The 19,054-nt window shown below is 33.8% G+C and overlaps 2 protein-coding genes across 2 annotated transcripts in view; both read right to left on the minus strand.

Moving 5' to 3' along the window:
- LOC120421204 (uncharacterized) overlaps positions 1–19,054 on the minus strand; it is a 361,516-nt gene that overhangs the window by 338,089 nt on the left and 4,373 nt on the right. The gene's annotated exons all lie outside the window — the stretch shown is intronic.
- Positions 8,934–19,054, minus strand: part of LOC128092476 (uncharacterized) — a 40,031-nt gene continuing 29,910 nt past the window's right edge. Inside the window, exon 3 of the mRNA XM_052706358.1 lies at positions 8,934–9,827. Within this exon, the coding sequence (XP_052562318.1) occupies positions 9,283–9,827 (545 nt within the window). The 3' untranslated portion in view covers positions 8,934–9,282. The remainder of the gene's footprint in view (positions 9,828–19,054) is intronic.

Here is a 19,054-nt window from a genome sequence, read left to right on the forward strand (position 1 = left end):
TGATCATTCAAAAATCTATATCTTTAGAAGGAATTTTTTGATCGATTTGGTGTCTTCGGCAAAGTCAGTCTGCATTCCGCTAATTAAACTTTTTGTCACTAAATCTTGATTTGCAAAAAAACACTATTTTTATCTTTTTTTGATTTGTTTTAGGGAACATAAAATGCCAACTTTTCAGAAATTTCCAGAATAGGCAAAAAATCTTTGACCAAGATATGAATTTTTGAATCAATACTGTTTTTTTTCAAAAAATTGAAATACCGGTCGCAACAATTTGTCAACTTCATTTTTGGTGTAAAATCAAATTTGCAATCTAAAAGTACTTCAAAAAGTAAAAAGTAATTTTGATAAAGTGCATCGTTTTCAAGTTATAGCCATTTTGAGGTAACTTTTTTCAAAAAAGTCGCAGTTTTTATTTTTTTTTAAATTAGTGCCCATTTTTCCTACTTTTGAAAAAAAAATATTTTTGAAGAGCTGAGAAAATTCTCTAAACTTTGCTTCTTTGAACTTTGTTGATTCAACCCTTAGTTGCTGAGATATTGCCATGCAAAGGTTTAAAAACAGGAAAATTGATGTTTTTAAGTCCCACCCAAACAACACACCATTTTCTAATGTCGATATCTAAGCAATGGTCCGATTTTCAATGTTAAAACATGAAAAATTCATAAAATTTTCCAATCTTTTCGAAAACAATATTTTTATTTTTTTTATCAAGACTAACATTTCAAAAGGCCCAAACATTCGATATTACGCCCTATTGAAAGGTTAGTCTTGATTTAATTTTTTTTTTAATATTGTTTGAATTGCTCACATAACAATGTACCTCAACTGCGTACAAACACCGGTGTGTAAAAAATGTTGCATTTTAGTTTATCTTATGCAATATTACACTCCAAATGATGTAGCTCATCAGTATAGGAAACCTAGTTGACCGAAATGCCAAGCTCATATTGCCTTTAATCATTTTGTCTCTAAACGGTCTGATAGCCGTGCCGTGCCACCTTAACTGCCAGAGTCAAAAACAAAAACATTGAAAAAAAAAATAATTGCATTGTAAAAATGTTTTAAAGTGAATGCGAAAACTCAGTTTTTATTTTGTTTATTTCAAAGCTGTTCACGTTTTAATTTTTTTTTAACTCACAAAAAACGATTAGTGAAAAGCAATTATTTTGAAAATCATGTTCAAAAATCAAAAACATGCAAAAACTCGGTAAAAGTGAATATTCAAAGAAAATGACAAATAAGAAACGACCACATTCACATCCAAGATTTTTTGGTGTTATATTTGTGCATAAAGGCAACGAGAATGTCATCTATGTGATTAGATTATCCGAAGTTTTTTATTTATACGAATTGAGATTCATCCGATTATTTCGGATTATAAAACCTGTACTGTGAATTCAAGCTGGAGCAATACATTATCACTTTCAAATTGGCCAAACTACCATCATCATCATCATTGACTTGTGAAAATTTGAACACAGTTCAAAAAATCAACCTGAAACTTGCTTTAGTTTTGAAACAATTCAAAAAGTTTTTTTTTATAAAATAAATCACTAACAAAGTAATATTTTTTCAAAAAACGTTTTCACATTTCAATGGAAATAGAAGTCTAATCAACTGAAAACAATCTCAAATGGCAGGTCCCCCCCCCTCCCCCATCTTCTTGACATTGGTCAGAGTCGAGGTACATAAACTTCAAACAATATTTGCAACGGCCTTATTAAAAAAATTAAAAAAAAAAAACAATGATCTTTTTTTCACAATAATCCTTTAATTTGAAACTAGTGAAATGTGAATGTTTGCCATGTCGTGAAATCCACGAAAAAAAATTCTCTATGAGGTGTTATTTTGTCAAAACCGCGAAATATCGCGAAATTTCAAAATAAAAATCTTTAAACAAATTGGTTTCAGTGCTTTTAAACCACGATTTTAGACACAAAAATTTTTGTTTAGTCAAAGACATGAAATAAAATTTGCAATAAACTAAACAGTTGCAGTTGAGTTTCATTTTGAAGATATTTTGGCATATTGTTCTGGTTTTTTGAAAATCTGAAATCTCTTGAAAATTTAGATGGCCGTAGATTTCAATACGGAAAAACGGAATCGACGTAACACCTTATAATGTGTATCGTTCTTATCGTAGCGACAAGAATCCGCCTCCTAAGCGTGATAGTAAGAATAGATTTCAATACGGTTGATTGAAATATTGAACTAATAAAAAAATTGAAGTGATTATTTTATGTCCTAAAAACAGCTTTATAAAAACATTGCAAAACTTTTTTTTAATTAATGTCAAGCTTTTCAAAGTAAAAATGAATTTCAGATTTTTGTGTTTTTTTTTTTGTGAAAAATCATTCGCAATAAAACATGAAATAATTAAATCATAAATTTACGTATTTTGGAAGTTCAAGTTTTTGATATAAACCTTAAGAAAATAATGTGTTTTTAAGAGAAAAAGTCAATGAATAATTTCAAAATAAAATGATCATTCTTTTTGGTATCTTCAAATCATGAAATCTTTGATAAAAGAATTGTGAATTTCTATCAATTTCATGATAATTTAAACAAAAATACGTACCACATTTGGACTGCCTTTTATGCAAAATAGGTAAATAACTTTTTGCTGAAATTCGGCAGTGAAACAACCCCATTGCCTAAAAGTCAGGAAACAGCATTTCTGTCAAACTGAAAGGTCACAATGACTTACTGTTCGGTGGCTGCCAAGTAAAATTTCCTTATTCTAAAGATAACCTAGAGACAATCCATAAGCCACGTGGACACCTTAGGGGAGAGGGGGGGGGGGGGCAGCGATTGCCCACGCTTCATACAAAAAAGATTTGTTTTGTATGGAAATTGTCCACGACGAGGGGAAAGGGAGGGCTGAGATTTCAAAAAAGTATCCACGTGGTTTATGGATGGTCCCGAAACAGAAAATTGCCATTCAACTAATTTACTTTATTTATTTTTTAACAAATAAATAGTTTTAGATGTGCTCCATTTTGAAGATATTTCGACATACTATTCTGGTATTTTGGATTACTGAAACCTCAAAAAAAAAATTTAATTCAAATTTTGAACTTATCAAAATGTTGTGTAGTGAATATTTTGTGTCCCAGAATATTGTCATTTTGTAAATAAGTTTTGTTTAAGACTAATTTCTTTGAAAAAAAAACAGTTCAAATTTATTATAAGCAGTTTTAGGGTTTCGTGATGTTTTGTGATTGGCATTCAGCGAAATTTAAAATTTTATCAAGAAAAATCACATGCTTATTTATAATGTATTTGGAATAAATCACGTATTCTCTCGTTCCCATAAAATACCAAATATTTCGAAAAAAATTGTATTTTCAGGAGATAAGTTTACAAAAAAAGATACATTTTGAGTGAAAAATCCAAAATAATAATAAAATATTCTAGAAATATAAATTAGCACAAAACAAAAATAGATTTTATTTTCAACATTTTTGAAAGTTTCCTTTCACAAATTAGCTGAACTTTGAATTCGTTTTTTGAACAATCATGCCTTTGCAAATATATTTGAAAGTTTCCATCTTTTCTTTGTGTGCTGTTGGGAAAAAAGATGACTTCTCGAATGTGTATTTATATTTAATTTTAGTTTATTTGGTTTATCTTGATGCAAAAAAATAAAAATAAAAACAAGCAGAAAATTTATAAAGCTCCTGGATTTTTATCAGCAAACCTTAATTAATTAAAGTCAATTTTGAAAAATATATGCTCTCAAAAAACGCAGAATTTGTGTGACAATAAATTTAAAAAAAAACAGTTCATTGGACCCTTAAAGGATAAAGCAGTGTGTAACAACCAGTAAGAGCCCACTTCCAAGGGGGAAAGGTGAATATTGAATTTGGCGCACTGGTACAGCCATTTTTTCCCCAACCTCCCCTCCCCACCCAGCCAAAGGTGAGAAAGTTTTGCACGCCCGGAAGATTGTTTGTTATTTGACTTTATTGTACGTTGTTGGTGGTGGTGTGTGTGTGTGTGTGTGTTTATGTGATGCTGGTATTTTTGTAAGTGTGCCGTATGTGTGAATGGGTTGATCGGGAGATTCTCGAATGGCTTTATTGAATATGTTTTTTTTCGCTCACAACGTTGGAAAGGGTAATGGAAAAGTCGCTGCGAATGGGTGGTTTTGGGGGGGGGTGGGAAAAACCAAAGTCACGTGCGTTCGCGCTGTACGGTGCTGCTGCAAAACAAGGTGTGTGCGAGGGTGAATGTGTCGGATCTCAGGAGAGATTACTTCCTTCCAATTCGAAACCTCGGAGCCAATGACTGTGATATGATCCAGGTACGGGAGTGGGAGCAAGAAAGCCCAGGTCGAACGAAAATTGGTTGAATATTGGATGGCTTCGTGTACGACGACGACGATGCCGTGGGCTTCATTGAAAGATGCCAAAGAAAATTCTGAGTCAGGAAGAGAAAAACAAGATGTTTTGCTTGTATTTTATGGTAAGCCTTTTAGTACAACTGAAGAGGTGCAGATTTGAAAGGCAAATTTCAGTGGAAATTTCCAAGTATCATTTTGTCTGATTCAATTATGAAAATTATGAAAATTTTCAAAGACTGAAAACAAATCCAGCTTCCCAACAATTAACCTCTTCAGACTCACTCGGCGTCGCTCCTTAACTGCATCAAAAGCCATCAACGCACTCAAGCTCTTAAACGCTCAACAATTTCACAGTTGTGTGTATGTGTGCTACTGCCTCACACAATCAAAGAGAGCAAAAGACCAAATCAAAGCGCGGCAGAGGCGCATTTTTAATCACACCACACGCTAGTTGCGACTCCCGGCAATAGATGGCGCGCGCGCGGGTAGTGCGCCTTAATTGCTGCAATTTACGCCACGTTCCCCAAACTACTCTAACAAACGACTCTGAACATGACGATTCACACAAAAATCACACTCACACGTGCCTCTGGCACTCGCACAGATCAACAACAACCGACAGGTCCTACAAAGTCTGGAAAACCAGAGAGGGGGACGTGATATCTCTTTGCGTGAACTCTTCTGCGCCAAAAGGCGCCTTGTCCGGGTATTTTTCGGAAGCATGGGGAGGGGAGACTCTTGATGGCTGGATGATTATGATGATAATGATGACGACGATTACCAGCACCACCAACGGCAGCAGCGTCATCCCGCGGGCTAGGTTAGAACGATGACGACGACGACGACGACTCTTTTAACGGCTTCTGGCGCGGTCTACTTTATGGCGTACTTAATACAACTCGTGCACGCGAATAGCTCTAGTGTCGGGTGTGGAGAGAGGACGCACGTCCTAGGTGTTTGGCTAGACGATGTCGAGCACCAGTTTGTTTTCCGAAATTTGATAAAATTCCTATTGATTATGGTAGATCATCAAGGCAAAACCACGTCAACCGTGAAGTCTACGAAACATCAAATCTACACAAGTATTAAAACTCCACATAGACTTATGATCCTGAATTTAAAAAAAAAATAAGTCTTGGGAGATATATTTGATGTTATCTGAAACTTGATTTTACAAATTTATATATCTCTTATATTTCTCAGTCTCTAATAATAAATCTAAACAAATTTAAGCTTGTTCATCTCAATCATCCAGATTTTCGGTCTTCAAACATGTATGCCATTGGAGACTTAAAATTTGAAAAATAAGGATTTGGAGACTTTAGATTTGGAAGCTAATGATATGGAAGCTTAAGATTGGGAGATTTAGATCTATTGATATTTTGAATTTTTTTAAATCAAGACTAACATTTTAAAAGGGCCAAATATTGAATATTACGCCCATTTAAAATGCTAGTCTTGATTTAAAAAATTTCAAAATATTTTTTTCGAAGAGATCGGAATGTTGTTCACGATTGTTTCATGTATTAACATTGAAAATCGGACCATTAATTGCTGAGATATCGTCATTAGAAAATGGTGGGCTGATTGGGTGAGACTTAGAAAACTTCAATTTTCGTGTTTCTTTTAGCCGCTGTATTTCAGCAACCAGAGGTCCAATCTTCAATGTCTTTTAGACAATTTTATAGCAAATTTTCTGATTTTTTCAAAAAAAAGTATTTTTAGAAATGGTCACTCATGGTCACTATTGTTAAAAATTGAAAAACTGCAAATATTTCGCTAAAATCAAACTTTCGGTGACTATATCTTGAAAACGGAGCCCTTTATAAAAAAAATCTGTGAAGTACTTTTCGATTGCAAATTCAATTTTGCTTTGAAAAGTAATGTCAAACTTGTTTTTGCATAAAACTTCGATTTTTTCCGAAAATCACTGTTTTTTCAAAAATTCATAACTCGGCGGCAGATTTCTTGACCATGTTTTTCTATGGCTCAAAACTTGCTGATTTTTGTCCCCTAAAACATATAAAAAAATCTCTAAAATCAAAAAATACGTAATTTGGGAAATTGAGTTTTAGTGAAAAAAAAGTTGATAAAAAAATCTGCAAATTTTTTTTCCGTGTACCTTTTTTTCTCAAAAGTCCTCAACAATACCGCGGTTTAACCCTATGTGCTCATATGCGTGTGGAATAGCAAATGGTTCCAATACCCAAAATGGATAAAGTGCTGCAATCTGATTAATAAAAGACTCGACATAGGATTTGTAAGAGCGCCTTGAGATAAGATACGAGAGATAAGGATGGGCATACACGGAAGTAGAGTTAAGATTAAAGGACACTCTCAAAACACGAACGACGAATTATCGAAAGATATCTGCTCGTAAACCTTCCATGCTACAAAAACTGTGTATGGGTTAGAGGTGGGCCATCCAAGGACAAAAAAATACCTACATTTTTGCCCAAGGCACCAAATTGATCAGAAAACTCACTCAAAAGTTACAGCTGTTTGAATATTTACATACCATTTTTGTATGGAGACTTGTATGGGTGAACCAATGACGCAAAATGGCTTATTTGGTCATAGGGAAGGCCCCCACAAAGTTTAAGTCAAATAAAAAAATACAAAAAATAAAAATGGTCGAAATCGGCAGATTTCGTAGAGAGTTGCTCATATGGGTATAAAATGATACGAAAATTTGCATGTATTTCAACTGTTTTAGAGTTTTTTGAATGAAATACTTAAATTTTCACAAAATATAGTATTATAGTGGGTCTCGTGGCGCAGGGGTAGCGGCTTCGGCTGCCGATCCCGATGATGCTATGAGACGCGGGTTCGATTCCCGCCTTATCCACTGAGCTTCTATCGGATGGTGAAGTAAAAAGTCGGTCCCGGTTTCTCCTGTCTCGTCAGAGGCGCTGGAGCAGAAATCCCACGTTAGAGGAAGGCCATGCCCCGGGGGGCGTAGTGCCAATAGTTTCGTTTTAGTATTTTCTCGAAAATACTCAAACTTTTAGAATTTGAAATATGGGAAATTCAAATTTTTTTAACTGTTTTTATGTGTTTTTTTTTACAAAATAATGTATTTTGATTTAGAGTATCTCAGCATTTAATTGTTCGATTTTGAGTGTCCAAAACGAAAATTTCAGAAAAAATCTCAAATAAATATTACTATTTGAACCATAAAATTACAAATAAAATTTGAAAGTTTTTTTGCGATTGGAAATTCTGTTTTACATTTTAGTCAAATGTTGCGTTCGATAAGATACCACAAGTTGTTTTTCAAAAAAATCATATCTTTGCGACAAAATTTTTGTCCATCTATGGCTCAAAAGTTGCGATCTAGTCCCAAATTTTTAAGTCCAAACTGTAGGTTATCAGAAGATTACACTCCTGAACTTTAGTCTCCAAAGATATAATATCCATATTTTTTACCTCAAAAACATTGATCTCTAAACAAAAGTTATGAAAAACTTACAAAGATCAATTCTCCACGAAATCGGTCTACTTTTTAATTTGAATTTATGTATTTTTTTAGTGGCAGTGCGTGGCCGAATGGTTACGCTGTCCGCTTTGTAAGCGGATGATTCTGGGTTCGATTCCCATCTGCTGCAACCTTCCATCGGATGAGGAAGTAAAATGTCGGTCCCGGCCTTGGTTGTTAGGCCGTTAAGTCATTCCAGATGTAGGAGTCGTCTCCATGCCATAAGTACAAACAACAAACCAAACCAAGCCTACTCCGGTGGAATCGCTGGCGGCGGTTGGACTCGCAATCCGAAGGTCGTCAGTTCAAACACTGGGGTGGAAGGTTCCTTGGAGTAAAAGAGGTTTGGGTGCTCTCCCCATTCAAGCCTTCGGACTCCTAGGTTCGAGCAGAAACTTGCAATAGAGACCACAAAAGACCCGGGGGTCGTTAATGTGGATGGTTTGATTTTTTTTTATTTTTTTCAAAAAATCGAAGTATTGACCGCAAAAAATTTTCAACTTCATTTTTCTATTTAAAATTAAATTTTCAATCAAAAAGTATTTTAGTATTTTTATAAAGTGCACCGTTTTCAAGTTAAATCCATTTTTAGGTGACTTTTTTGAAAATAGTCGCAGTTTTTCATTTTTTTTAAATTAGTGCACATGTTTGCCCACTTTTGAAAAAAATATTTTTGAAAAGCTGAGAAAATTCTATATATTGTTCATTTATGCATTTTGAGGTTTTCTAAGTCTCGCCCAAACAACCCACCATTTTCTAATGTCGATATCTCAGCAACTAATGGTCCGATTTACAATGTTGAACCATGAAACATTCGTGAAATTTTCCGATCTTTTCGAAAAAAAAAATTAAAAAAATCAGTATTGATTGAAAAATTCATAACTCGGTCAAAAAATTTTTACACAACCTGGAAATTTCTGAAAAGTTGGCATTTGATGTCCTCTAAAACACACAAATAATGATGCAAAATGGCTTCTTTGGGCTTACCGAAGGTACCAAAAGAGTGACCAAAATGGCAGAGAATTGCTCAAAACTATAGTTTTTAAAGCCCACAATTTCTAAGTTAAGTGTAAACAGAAATGTCTGTTGGTGTACCTTAAATAATGCAAATCATAACATTTTCACAATTTTTTACTGTCATCATGCTTTATTATTTAACCAAAATTGGACTCTTTATTACATAAGCTTCATAAATGTCGAATTTGCTACATTAAACAGAAATAAAATATCTCAATTAGCTTGGTGCCATCGCACGAATCCTCCAATTTCGGGCAAACATATATATGTCACATTCATAAACTTCCAAACCTCGCTGATTCATGCGCGCGAGCGCCCTTTTTCCGGCGACAAATTTCCAAAGCGGAAGCCCAATAAAATAAATTAAACTCCCCAAGACGACGGTGTGTGTGTCTTCTCCTGGAGAAAACAAAAGAAAAGCAGTCTTCCCCGCGATAATTTATGGCAACAGCTGCAGATAGCTGGAGCGATGGTGGCGCCTTCCGTACTGCTTTTGCTGCTTCACCGGCGGAACGAGGGAGGAGGCCGATTGCGAAGTCGCAAGGTGGTTACGGCGCGGTAACTCCGTTGAAATTGTGGAAGTTGCTGCGGAAAGCGATCGCAGTTCGGCGAGGTAGGAGTTGAAGAAGTTGTCCGGGTGGAGTTTGGATCTGGTTCGAGGAGGTTCAGGAGCTGGAGCTGGTGCCGACGAGCTTCCTCGAGGGTTCAGGATCTCCGTGACTTGTGCCGTCTGCTCGATGGAGTTCAACCGCTCGTAGTGCACTTCCGGCAGGGTGGCGATCGCAGCTTGGTGTGTTGCGGGATTTTCAGCGGACTCCGCGTTGATGGGCTCTCCGACATCCGAAGGAGGTGACAGCGTGGAAATGGAAGTCGATGAAGATTTGCTTCTAGAGCGGGAAGTTCCGGAGGAAGAAGATTTGGAAAGCGTGCTGGAGCATTCTTCGATGCGCAGTGAGGAGGTTCGCTGGGGCTGATTCTGGTGGGCTGTGGATAAAGGAAGATGGATTTCAGGTCAGGCAGGCTCCACAGGGGGGGAAGGAAGGCCAGAGGTCAGTGATGTTTAGTAACGTACATTTTGCATGCAGCCACGGCAACTAGGGGTTGATCAAACGAATTAGCACACACGCGCGTTGTGTTACACATCGATCTATTTGTACAGTAAACACACGAACTTTATCTATAGCTAGTTTGAGAGTATCGATTGAAATCACATTTTCATTAGCATTTACAAACAGTTTGTACAGTTGATATACATTTAGTCTGATTTTGACAGGGTGGCTACTCAATGCTATGTAAATATACAAAAATCCGTAAAACTCTTGAAGGAATTTTCAGATCAATTTGGCGACTTTGACAAAGTCTTAGGTATTGATGAGGACTATTCAGAAAAAATAAAAAAAAACCCGATTTTTATATTATTTTTTTATTAAAATTTAATTTCCAAAAATCTCTTAGGGGACAAAAAACCGCAACTTTTTAACTATAGAATAGTATGGACAATAGTTTGCCGCCGTGTTATGATTTAAATAAAAATGTTTTTTTTTTGAGAAAAAAGAAATTCCAGTAAAAAAAAATTACTTCGCATTTAAATGTAATATAAAGTTTGCAATCGTATAGTACCTAAGACGATACAGATTTTTCGAATTTCATTCAAACTTTCCCTAAAGTTTCATGCCAATATTTCGGCAACTAATCGTCCAATTTTCAATGTTGAAAATAACAAAATTTATGAAATTTTATGATTCTTACGGAAAAAAATATTTTGAAAATTTTGGAATCTAGACCAACATTTCGAAAGGGCCAAACCTTCGATTTTACGCCCATTCAAAATGTTAGTCTTGATATCAAAATTCAAATCAAAGAACTGAATTTTAAGTTTTCAGACTTATTTTTGTTGTAAACGATGCAATACAAGATACTCCAGACATTATAATATTTAAAAAATTAAACATTTAAAAAAATGCACGAATATTTTGTGATCGATTTCGTGTCATACGATGATTTCGTGTAAATCTCAGCCCAAAACAAAATTTCGCTCTGAAAAGTATTTTTTATAACTTAAATTCACAAAGGTATTTTTGATTTTTTCAAAAAAATAAAAATAAATAAAATATATTTAAAATGTTAACAAAATCATAAAAAAAAATTGATGAACAAAACTAAATTTGCTATCGAAAAAGATGTGTTCACCAAAAAGCCATATTTTTATTTTAAAATCAAATTTGCTAAAAAAAAACAATTTTAATATTTTAAACCTTCACTTCAATTGTTTTTAAATATTAAATATTTAAAATATATTTTTCGAGTGACTAAATTGAACATTGATAAGCGGACTAATACATTTCAAGATATCGTCTCTTAAAATATTCAGGTTGATTGAAAAACTCGATTTTTTTTTTTCTAAAAAGAAATAAATGTGGGTAATTCTCTACCAACTCACACGAAATCGGGAAAAGTTGCCCCGACCCCTCTTCGATTTGCGTGAAACATTGTCCTAAGGGGTAACTTTTGTCCCTGATCACGAAACCGAGGTCCGTTTTTTGATATCTCGTGACGGAGGGGCGGTACGACCCCTTCCATTTTTGAACATGCGAAAAAAGAGGTGTTTTCAACAATTTGCAGCCTGAAACGGTGATGAGATAGAAATTTGGTGTCAAAGGGACTTTTATGTAAAATTAGACGCCCGATTTGATGGCGTACTCAGAATTCCGAATAGACGTATTTTTCATCGAAAAAAAACACTAAAAAAGTTTTAAAAATTCTCCCATTTTCCGTTACTTGACTGTAAAAAATTTTGGAACATGTCATTTTATGGGAAATTTAATGTACTTTTCGAATCTACATTGTCCCAGAAGGGTCATTTTTTCATTTAGAACAAAATTTTTCATTTTAAAATTTCGTGTTTTTTCTAACCTTGCAGGGTTATTTTTTAGAGTGTAACAATGTTCTACAAAGTTGTAGAACAAACAATTACAAAAATTTTGATATGTAGACATAAGGGGTTTGCTTATAAACATCACGAGTTATCGCGATTTTACGAAAAAAAGTTTTGAAAAAGTTACTTTTTGCGTTTCTCTTTGTTTCGTCGTCCGTGTCTGTCGCGGGTGACCATGAATGGCCATGATCGATGACGACCAACTACAAAAGTTATGTGACCTTTTGAAATGTTAGGCTCCACTTTAACTTTTTTGTCAGAATAATTCTTAAACATGGGTTTTTTAGTATTACTTTTTTTTAATTAAATTTCACGGGGATCTCAATTTCAAAACACCAAATTTCACGCAAATTTCGCGGAACATGAAAAATGTTAAAATAACTCTGAAAAACTTATGTTTTAATCACAGAAACTACTTGTCATGCTTCAGTATATATTTTTCTTCAAAAAACTAAAAAAAATCACATTATTTGAACGTGACACAAAAACGAAATTCTCCTTATTTTCAAAAAAGTTTCCACCTGATTTACTGATGAGCTATTTATGTTTTTTGAAACAAAATGTAGGGTATGCGTTTTCTCATTTACTGAACTGATTTTTTTCAATGTGAATTTTGAAAATAATTTTTTTTTTGTTGATTTGCATTTTATTAAATTTCATATCAAAGAATGATTAAACAATCTTGTTCAGCCAAAATGAGTAAAATTATTTGAATTTTTTGCGAGAGTTAGCCCATTTAAAATATTTTTTTAATGATTACATCTCTCTTATCAAAAACTTAATTTAAAATCAATAGTCAAAAATAATATGATTTTTAACGAAATCGTTTTTTTTTTTAATTCAAAATGAGAACAGAAAACAAAAAAAAAGCATCTCAAATAATCATATATTGTTAAAATTAAACAGGACTGTGTATTACAACGACTCAAAATATTACTAAATTTAGTTATTTTCTTAAAAACTGAAAAAAACATTCTTCAAATGATTCATATCAAGCATTTCAATTGAAAAATAATAAAATTAACTTAAATAGCCTTTTTGGATCAAATATTTATTATTTTGTTGTTTTTTACTCAAAATCATTAAAAATCACTAACCTTATATTAGTAATTAAACCGCATAACTTTGCAGTAATTATTAAGATTATTTTCATTCCAATTTGAGTTTGATAAATTATTTTGAGAAATATCGTTACAGTTTCACACAAACATACAATTTCATGGGATTTCGCGGAAAAAGCAAAATATCACGGATTTCACGCTGTCCGCGAAAACGTGAAATTTCACTAACCCTAGTGATCATTTTCAAACAGTTGGTCAGACACCTAGTCTCGAGTAGGAATCTCGCAATCGAGAGCGCCAAGGCAATGCTTTAGAGCGAATAATTTGATTTTTTATTTGTGTTTAATTTAAAATTTAGTCTGAATCAGATATTACCATTGTATTAATTTGCAATATAGCAGTTCTCTCAGATTTCCGTCATTCAATTTTTTTGTATTTTTTAATCCGACTGAAACTTTTTTGGTGCCTTCAGTATGCCTGAAGAAGCCATTTTGCATCATTACTTTGTCCATATAATTTTCCATACAAATTTGTCAGCTGTCCATACAAAAATGATGTATGAAAATTCAAAAATTAGTATCTTTTGAAGGAATTTTTTGATCGATTTGGTGTCTTCGGCAAAGTTGTAGGTATGGATATGGACTACACTGAAAAAATATGATACACGGTAAAAAAATAGATGATTTTTTATTTCACTTTTTGTCACTAAAACTTGATTTGCAAAAAAACACTATTTTTAATTTTTTAATTTTTTGATATGTTTTAGAGGACATCAAATGCCATTTTTTCAGAAATTTCCAGGTTGTGCAAAAAATCTTTGGGTGAGTTATAAATTTTTTAATCATTACTGATTTTTTAAAAAAATCGAAAAATTGGTCGCAAAAATTTTTCAACTTCATTTTTCGATTTAAAATCAAATTTGCAATCGAAAAGAATTTTAGTGAAATTTTGATAAAGTGCTCCGTTTTCAAACTAAATCCATTTTAGGTGACTTTTTTGAAAATAGTCGCGGTTTTTCAATTTTCAAAATTAGTGCACATGTTTACCCACTTTTGAAAAAAATATTTTTGAATAGCTGAAAAAATTCTCTATATTTTGCTTTTCTGAACTTTGTTGATACGACCCTTAGTTGCTGAGATATTGCCATGCAAGTGTTTAAAAACAGTAAAAATGATGTTTTCTAAGTCTCACCCAAACAACCCACCATTTTCTAATGTCGATATCTCAGCAACTAATGGTCCGATTTACAATGTTAAAATATGAAACATTCGTGAAATTTTCTGATCTTTTCGAAAAAAACATTTTCAAAATTTTTAAGCCAAGACAACCATTTAAAAGGGCGTAATATTGAATTTCTGGCCCTTTTGAAATGTTTGTCTTGGTTTAAAATTTTTGAAAACATTTTTTTCGAAAAGATCGGAAAATTTTACGAATGTTTCATGTTTTAATATTGTAAATCGGACCATTAGTTGCTGAGATATCGACATTAGAAAATGGTGGGTTGTTTTGGGTGAGACTTACAAAACTTCATATTTAATGATTTTAAAAACTTGCATGGCAATATCTCAGCAACTAAGGGTCGTATTAACAAAGTCCGAAAAAGCAAAATATATAGAATTTTCTCAGCTTTTCAAAAATATTTTTTTTTTCAAAGGTGGGCAAACATGTGCCCTTATTTTAAAAAATTGAAAAACTGCGACTATTTTCAAAAAAGTCACCTAAAAATGGATTTAACTAGAAAACGGTGCACTTTATCAAAATTTCACTGATATACTTTTTGATGGCAAATTTGATTTTACATCGAAAAAGTTGAAAAATTTTGCGACCGATATTTCGATTTTTTAAAAAAATTAGTATGCATTAAAAAATCATAACTTTTTCAAAGATTTTTTGCCCATTCTTGAAATTTCTGAAAAGTTGGCATTTGATGTCCTCTAAAACATATACATAAAAAATTGAAAATAGTGTTTTTTAGCAAATCAAGTTTTAGTGACAACAAGTGAAATAAAAAATCACCAATTTTTTTTTACAGTGAATAATTTTTTTTTCAGTGTAGTCCATATCCATACCTACAACTTTGCCGAAGACACCAAATCGATCAAAAAATTCCTTCAAAAGACACAAATTTTTGAATTTTCATACATCATTTTTGTATGGACAGCTGACAAATTTGTAAGGAAAATTATATGGACAAAGTAATGATGCAAAATGGCTTCTTTGGGCATACTGAAGGCACCAAAAAAGTTTCAGGCGGATTAAAAAATGCAAAAATTTATATTCTTTAAAAAAGACCGATTTCGTAGAGAATTGCTCAATACAATAAAAAATAAATATGTTGTTATTCACTTGTCACTAAACTCAAACATCGCATACACAAAATATAAACTGGCGTAAATGTTAACTATGCTCGATAATTTGAAATTATAAAAATGAGTATCCACCATGCATCAGAGATAAACAATAATCCCTGCTAACTGACAGGATCAAACACACGCCGCACACGGACTCGTTTAGTGTTCAGTCAATATTTACACCGAGCAATGCAAAGTTGGCTTATTTTATCAACAAAGCACATATTGTTTCATTGAAAAGCTATCAATCTCCCATCAGTAACTCGCACTCATTCCCAGATCCGGATGGGAGCTGAGTAGCGTTGATTGACGCAGAAGGGAAGTTGCCGCTTGTTTGTTGACAATCCCGTTCAGAAATTATCCATGGGGAAAACTAGGAAATCCAGAAATCTCGGAATCCCGGTTCGACAAACAACTTCCTCCCGACTCTCATCTGACTGTGGGAGGAAAAAGTATATCACGCAATAATTAATCACACGTTCATCAGGGGGACAAGATACTCCCTTGCGAAGCTTGTTCGACGAAGACTTTCACACAAACGCGCACACACACAAACACACTCTGACAAATTACACTGATTTATAGTGGGTCACAAACACACACATTCGCAGCTTGGAAACAACAAATTACAGCACAAGTACAGGCACACTGGGATTGTTTGGCATAATCTGGAACACAACCTAATAAGCAGTCCAACTATCGGGGTTCGACTGTACCACATTATGAACATGCTCAGAACTAAAGCGCGCGCGGGAAAATATCATTTATCACTTAATTATACCCTCAGATAAACCACCACAAACAAGTTGTGTAGCAGAGAAGACACGAGTCCTCATTTGATTACATAAACACACATACGCATCTGCCAATAAGAGTAGTCGAATTTTCGCGCACTCTGTTGTGGGAATTAATTCTGCGTAAATTTCGGCAGTGTTCATTAACCGGTAATTTGCAAATCATCAATTAGTAGTTGTGTGCGGAGGGCTGGGGAAAAAAAACATTGTGGCATGTTAATCTTGTTATTTATCAGAGCGGTGCAAAACGAACTGCGACGGTTCGTTTTCATTAGCGAATAATGAGCTTCAAAATAATGTGGATTTTCAATCAATCCTGCAAAAAGTTGTTTTTTTTTATAGTAGTTGATTTATAAACTCCGGCAGAGGCTCGTTGGATAATGAATGATGAAAAAACTTTTTTTTAAAGGCAGATATCAGTATACTGTGGTTATACTATGAAAGTTATTAATTAAGTAGTTCTCTCCGTTTTGTGAATCGACTTTTTTCTTCGTCCTTGTATCTCCTAAGTCAAAAGAATTCATTTTGGATTTTGATATCTCTGAAACTATTGTTTCAATTTTCAAAGTTCATCATTTCAAAAGGTCTGCAAATAGGAAAAAGTCTTATCGGCTTGTTCTGTTCGACTTGTGAGTTGTAGTGTAAAAGTTGCAGAACCAGGAGCTGTTGCTGCTTAGCTGCATGTCCGGGAAGATGTAGCTTACCTTGGATAGAGCCTGAACCGCGCAGATGACGAGGAGATCTTAGCTGATTCGATGCGGCTTTTGATCAGGATAAGAACTCAGGAGCTGCCGATTTGGACACATTTGGCTGTTTCTTTTGAAGATTTGAAGATTTTCTGATTCTTGGTGAGAGCTTCCCATTATTATTTGCTTAATGATTATATTCCCCTTCATTATTAAACCATAAAGTAAATAGCCCTCCAACCCCTTCCTCACTTGCACATTCCTTAATCCCATTTTGTCCAACTCTACTTCCCCCCTAAAAATATAATTATCTGCCAAATTTACACTAACACACCACACCTAACTGATTCGGAGCGTTAGGTACGGTATGTCCACGCATCCTTCCTCCCCTGTAGATTCTGTGAAATGTGATCCGTTCACAGAATCCTCTCCGCGGTAAACACAACGCAGTAGGGCTGGCCGCTTTTATTTTTGCATTACATTTTCGGGTGTTCTCGGATGTATTGCAAATATTAATATTGACAAGAAAAGTGCTTGGGGCGTAATCTAATCACAAGCATGCTTCCATTGGACTGGTTGAGTTTGTGTTAGATTAGATTAGATTAGATTAGGTCAAAAGTTTTCTAGTCAAAAATTTACCAACAAACACATTCAAAGTATGTTCACAAGGCAGCTGGGGGTTTTTTTGCATCAGATTTTGCTATCCCTTTATAGCAAGTGTTTTTTTTTTTTTTTTTTTTTTTTTGATAAACCACCCGATATGTCAGCCAACATATTTTGCGGGGCTATGACAGCTCGAGCTCGATCATTGTTTGCATCAGGACACTGTGACGAGGAGCTCATCATTTTTGGGTTAGAATTTTTTTTTCACTGGGCCTAGAATCTATCAGAATAATTTTTTTACGAAACAAACTTTAACGATATTTATCTCGTGATTAGAAAATACTTTGAAGAAGTTTTGTTCTACAATTTATTTAACTTCTTTTGTTTGTCTTTGTATGCATTTTTTAGTGCTTCGGTTTTTTATTAGTAGGATCACGTCTAATGCATATTAACGGGTTTCGATCTAAAAGCTTGCAATAAATCATAGTTTAGAATAATTTTGCACATTCGAAAGCTTTTCGAATGGAGAAATTCGTTGAATCAAAGTTCGCAAACCAAAAAACGGAAACTTCCCCGGTTTTTTTTTGTTTGTTTTCATAGAGGTAAGCGTGGCCCAGTTGGCCTGGGTTCAATCTCAATCGACCCCGTTAAGCGTTTCTTGAGTCGAGTCGAGGTACTTTGGATGGAGAAGTTAAATGTCCCGATGTCAAGTCATAAGGTCATTCTAGGTGTAGGAGTTGTCTTTCATGATACAGATATAATTTTGGCATTTCGTGATAATGATGGATTTTGCTTCTGATGACAGGCAAGTATCTCTGGGTCATGTTTTAGAAGCTTTGCTGATGTAGTTCTCGAGATACAGCCATTTTAAATGTTATTTCCGACCTTTTCTCGTTGAAAATCGGATATAACATCTTAAAATGGCTGCATCTCGAAAATTACATCAGCAAAGCTTCTAAAACAAGACCCAGAGATACTTGCTAATCATATGAAGCCAAATCCATAATTATCTTGAGATGCATATTCTTTGAAATACTGAAATTGCATAGATTTTAATGATGTTCTTAACAAAAGCCGGAAATAATATTTTAAGTTGGCTGTATCTCGAGAACTACATCAGCAAACCTTCTGAAAATTGGCCCAGAGATACTTAACAGTCATCAGCAGCAAAATCCATCGTTATTTCGAAATGCATATTCTTTAAATACGCTGAAATTGTATAGATCATATTGGCCTACTATTATTGAATATCGGAAATAACATCATAAAATGGCTGAAAATTATAAAAAAATATTTCCCAGTAGGGGAAAGTGGGGCAAGTGTAACAAGCTAAGGAAATGCTCGTTATAACCCATTAAAAGTTAAAAAATCTGTCGGATTTTATTATAATCATCTTATTCTAGGTCTTGACTAAGACTTTGTTAAAACAAGTTTTTAAAAAATCCTGTTTTTTAATGTGAAAAATTGATTTTAAAATTTTGATTTTCCGTACGTTCTACTCCACTAGTGGGACAAGACGAACAACCCGTTGGGGCAAGAGGAACAATGCATGAAAAAACATGTTAATTTGCTAACAATTGAACTGTTATCACTTAGATACATCAGATTATAATGTATTTGAATGGTTTCTTCATTTTTAGATTAAATAATAATATTTTACTAAAAAATTTACTCTTTTTTGCGAAAAAAAATACTACTTCGATGATAAATAGTAAATTTTAGTAATATCACTATACTTTGTATGAACAATTTTTTTTAACGATTGTTTATCAGTTCTTAAG

The sequence above is a fragment of the Culex pipiens genome, chromosome 1 (genome assembly GCF_016801865.2).
Source record: "Culex pipiens pallens isolate TS chromosome 1, TS_CPP_V2, whole genome shotgun sequence".
Classification (NCBI taxonomy): Eukaryota; Metazoa; Arthropoda; class Insecta; order Diptera; family Culicidae; genus Culex; species Culex pipiens.